Source organism: Malurus melanocephalus, unplaced genomic scaffold, assembly GCF_030028575.1.
Source record: "Malurus melanocephalus ecotype Western Australia unplaced genomic scaffold, MMel_1.1 scaffold_613, whole genome shotgun sequence".
Lineage (NCBI taxonomy): Eukaryota > Metazoa > Chordata > Aves > Passeriformes > Maluridae > Malurus > Malurus melanocephalus.
In genome coordinates, this window is record NW_026623845.1 from 329,168 (window position 1) to 333,166 (window position 3,999).

Genomic DNA, 3,999 nt, shown 5'->3' on the forward strand with positions numbered 1-3,999 from the left:
GCTGATTGCTCCGAAGTGGGGTCAGACCCCCTCCCAAATTCCCTCCCAGCCCTCAGAAACTGAGCACCCCCTGCCCCTCCTACCTTGTAGGCTTTGATGAAGCGCATGAACATGGGGAAGAAGGTGGTGGGGGGACTGGTCTTGGGGTTCTCCCCGAAATACTCCACAGCTGACTCATAGGCCTCCTGTGGGCAGAGACACCCGGTCCGGGGGCTGTGCCTGGGCAGCAGTGCCCATCGCCCACCGCCTCCTGCCAGCCTCTCCCACTCCCCATCCCACCCCAAATCCCTCCTGAATGTCCCATGGGAGCCACATCCTAACCAGGAGCCCGTCCCCTGGGGCAGAGGTGTGAGCAGAGTGTCCCCATGTAGGGGACTACGCCACGACCCCGCGCCACCCCAGCACCCACCTTGGCAGTTTTGCTGTCAGCCTGCAGCTTCTCCATCACCTCTGAATTGACCTTGAGGAAGTCCTTGAGCACGGGRCTGTCGTCCTGTCTCATGAACTCCCTGCGGGTCAGCTCCATGCCCTGCTGCAGGCTCCGCACGTCCTGCAGGACGCCMTCCAGGGACACTGCAGGAGGCGAGGGGCATGGGGTCAGGGCAAGGATGGAGTACCAGGGGCTGCCTCAACCCCCAGGGCCTGCGGGCGCTACCTGTGCCTGCCTTGTCCAGGAAGTGCAGCTCGGTGTGGAAGCCAGTGAGCTCYGGGTACTTCTCCATGATCACCCGCACCAGGTAATGCAGCAGCGTCTGCTTGCGGTCTGTGGACTTCATCTCCAGGAGCTGGGGCACAGCAGGGTCAGCTCTGACCCACAGCCACTGCCCCTCACCCTGCTCAGGGCAGGGTCAGCCACAGCTCCTCACCCTGCTTGGGGCTGTCTCGGGTGAGCCTTTATCTCTGTGCCTGAGCCCATCCCTCCATGCCTATAGCAGGATCATCCCTCCATCTCCACAGCCAGACCTCCATTCCTCCATCTCCACAGCTGGATCTTTATCTCTCCATCCCTCCATCCCTGTGGCTGAATCTGCATCCCTCCATCCCCACACCCAGAACTATGTCCCGCTATCCCCATGGCTAATTCCCATCTTTCTCCATCCTCATGGCTGGATCTGCATCCCTCCACCCCCACAGCCAGATCTACATCCCTCTATCCCCATGGCTGATTCCCATTTTCTCTATCCTCACGGCTGGGTCTGCATAGCTCTATCCCCACAGATGGAGTTCATTCCCACCTCCCCATGTATGGCCATCCTCCCTCTATCCTCASCTCAGCTGGTTCCCACCTTTCTTCTTCCCATCCTTCCCTCATCAACGTCCTTGAGCTCATTCACCTCTCCATAGTTGGTCTCCATCCTTCTAGCCCCATTCCTGCACATCTCCATCCCTTTACCTCCTCCCTTTCTCTCCAACCCTACAGACTCTTCATCCCTCCATCCCCACCGCTGAACCTCGTGTCCCTCCATCCCCACAGCAGCTCCTTCCATCCCTACAGCTGGTCCCTGTGTCACTCTGTGTCCAGGGCTGGCAGTGGCAGTGTCCCCAAGCACCCCACACCGAGCACCCCACACCGAGCACCCCACACCGGGCACCCCACGCTGACCCTACCGCGTCGAGGCTCTGCAGCCGGAAGCCATAGGCAGCTCCACGCTTGCTGCTGTTCATGTAATTCCCGAAGGCCAGGACGATCTGCGGGGACACCACAGCTTGGGGACACGGGGCTGGGAGGGTGCGGTGCCTACAGACACCTGCCAGCACCCTGCACGGGGCCACCCAACCCCAACGTGCCACCCTGCACCCATCGGGACCACCCGACCCCAAAGTGCCACCCTGCACCCATCAGGACCACCCGACCCCAAAGTGCCACCCTGCACCCATCGGGGCCACCCGACCCCAAAGTGCCACCCTGCACCCATCAGGGCCACCCGACCCCAAAGCGCTCACCTCGAGGATGTGGCGCAGTTTGCTGGAGGACTTGAGGGACATGGAGGCAGCGATGATGGCGTTGAGTTGCTGCAGGAGGGAAGGAGGGAGGCAGAGAGGGAGGGAAGGGTGTGAGCACCGCCGGGAGCCGCCCCCRGCCCGCCCCACCCCGCCCGGCACACACCGGCGTGAGCAGCTGCGCCGTGTCGCCGAAGCTGCCCAGGAAGATCATGACGTTCATGCGCTCGGCCAGCCGCGGGATTTTGCTGAAGCGGATCATGAACTGGTCCTCGTCCGAGAGCTCCTCCGGCGGCTGCTGCTCCTTCTCGAACTTCCCGATCAGCGTCCGCTCGTACTCGGTGGGCAGGAAGCGCAGCAGCAGCTCCAGGAAGTCGAGGCTCAGGGTTTGTTGGTCGTACCTGCGCGGCGTGGGGCACCCGTGGCACTGTCACCCCGTGCCGCAGGTCCCTCAGCCCCTCTGCCACCCCCGGCTGGTGCCATCATCCCTCCACCCCCACAGCTGGTCCCCTCCATCTCACCGCCCGTGGCACTGTCACCCCGTGCCGCAGGTCCCTCAGCCCCTCTGCCACCCCCGGCTGGTGCCATCATCCCTCCACCCCCACAGCTGGTCCCCTCCATCTCACCGTATCTGGTCCTCACATCCCTTCATCTCTGTCCCTGCAGCTCTCCACTCCCACAGTGGTTCCTGCACCACTTCATCTTTCTGTATCTTGATCCCACATCCCTCCATCTCTCTGCATGGATCCCTCCATCTCTCCGTGTTTGGTCCCCACATTCCTTCGTCTCCTATCTGGTTCCTGCATCCCTCCATGTCTCCACCTCAGATACCTCCATCTCTCCACCTCATATCCCTTGATCCCCCCATCCCTCCATCTCTGACCCCTCTACCCCTCCATCTCTCCACCCCTCATCTCTCCATCTCTCCATCTCTCCACCTCAGATCTCTCCATCTCTCCATATCTTGTCCCTGCATCCCCAAACCCATCCCTGCACCCCATCACACCCCCTCCCATCCCAATCCCTCTGTCCAGCCCTTATCCCGACCTTGCCCCACCCTCTCGCCCACACTCACGTCTCGATGGCTGTGCAGATGTCCTGGACGCTGCGGCCGCCCTTGCGCAGGGTGATGGCCAAGTTCTTGGCCCGGTTGGACTCCATGAGGGTCACCTTGCTGGGGGCTTTCGTCGTGGCCTTGGCCTTGAGGGCGCTGATGTCCAGGGCRGGGCCCTGYGCCTTGGTCTTGAACTGCTCCTCRAAGTCACTCATGTCCAGCTCCTGTKGGGACACAGGGCTGAGGGCACGGCRGGGAGGTGGCSGGGGACATYGGGATGGGGACAGGACCRGGGGATCGGGGTGAGGGCAGGAGCAGTGAGAGGATCAAGAGGAAACAAGGGGATGGGACAAGGGGACAAATACAGGGACAATCAAGGGGACAGGAGGGGTTGAGGGGATCAGAGGATAGAGACGAGGAAGGAGAAAAGGACAGGATGTGAGGATGAGGATGGAGCAAAGGACAGGGTGAGAGGAGGAGGAGGACGCCGGGTCCCGAGCTGTCCCTCTCCATGGCGCTAAGGAGCTTTTCCAACCTCCAGCTCCTCCCGCAGCCCCGTGACACCCGGGGTGGGCATGAGGCACCCTCAGCATGGGCTGGGGCACTGAGCCAGCCTGGCCCCCGTGCCCATGTCCTCACCTGCAGCACCTTCTCATCATTGAGCTCGGTGAARACGGTGCCATCGATCTGGCTCGGCTTCAGCGCCACCCAGTTGAAGACGGGCATGCGGAACTTGGTCTGGATGGGCTTCTTCACCTTCACTGCGGGGTCACAGGGAGGGGGGGCACRTCACGGGGTGGAGGGGGCCCACACCCACGTGAGGGTGTCCCCAAACCTGGCCCAGGGGATGTCCCCTCCATCCCTAGGCCACACTCACCTGAGCCATTGGCGGTGTGGGGGGCACCGGGCCCGGCCGGGAGCTCTCCACCGAGGGGTGGGGGCGGTGGAGGGGGGGGCACGGGGCCCTCCGGTCCCCCCGGGAGCGGGGGCGGGGGTGGTGGCAC

The 3,999-nt window shown here is 63.0% G+C and overlaps 1 protein-coding gene across 1 annotated transcript in view; it reads right to left on the minus strand.

Annotated features, from left to right (window-relative positions):
* The window catches only part of FMNL1 (formin like 1), a 19,465-nt gene that overhangs the window by 3,382 nt on the left and 12,084 nt on the right, over positions 1–3,999 (minus strand). Inside the window, exons 17-25 of the mRNA XM_057383170.1 lie at positions 3,873–3,996; positions 3,635–3,756; positions 3,017–3,219; positions 2,108–2,342; positions 1,945–2,013; positions 1,609–1,689; positions 656–785; positions 410–573; positions 84–185 (exon numbers count right to left, since the gene is read on the minus strand). Of these exons, the coding sequence (XP_057239153.1) occupies positions 84–185; positions 410–573; positions 656–785; positions 1,609–1,689; positions 1,945–2,013; positions 2,108–2,342; positions 3,017–3,219; positions 3,635–3,756; positions 3,873–3,996 (1,230 nt within the window). The remainder of the gene's footprint in view (positions 1–83; positions 186–409; positions 574–655; positions 786–1,608; positions 1,690–1,944; positions 2,014–2,107; positions 2,343–3,016; positions 3,220–3,634; positions 3,757–3,872; positions 3,997–3,999) is intronic.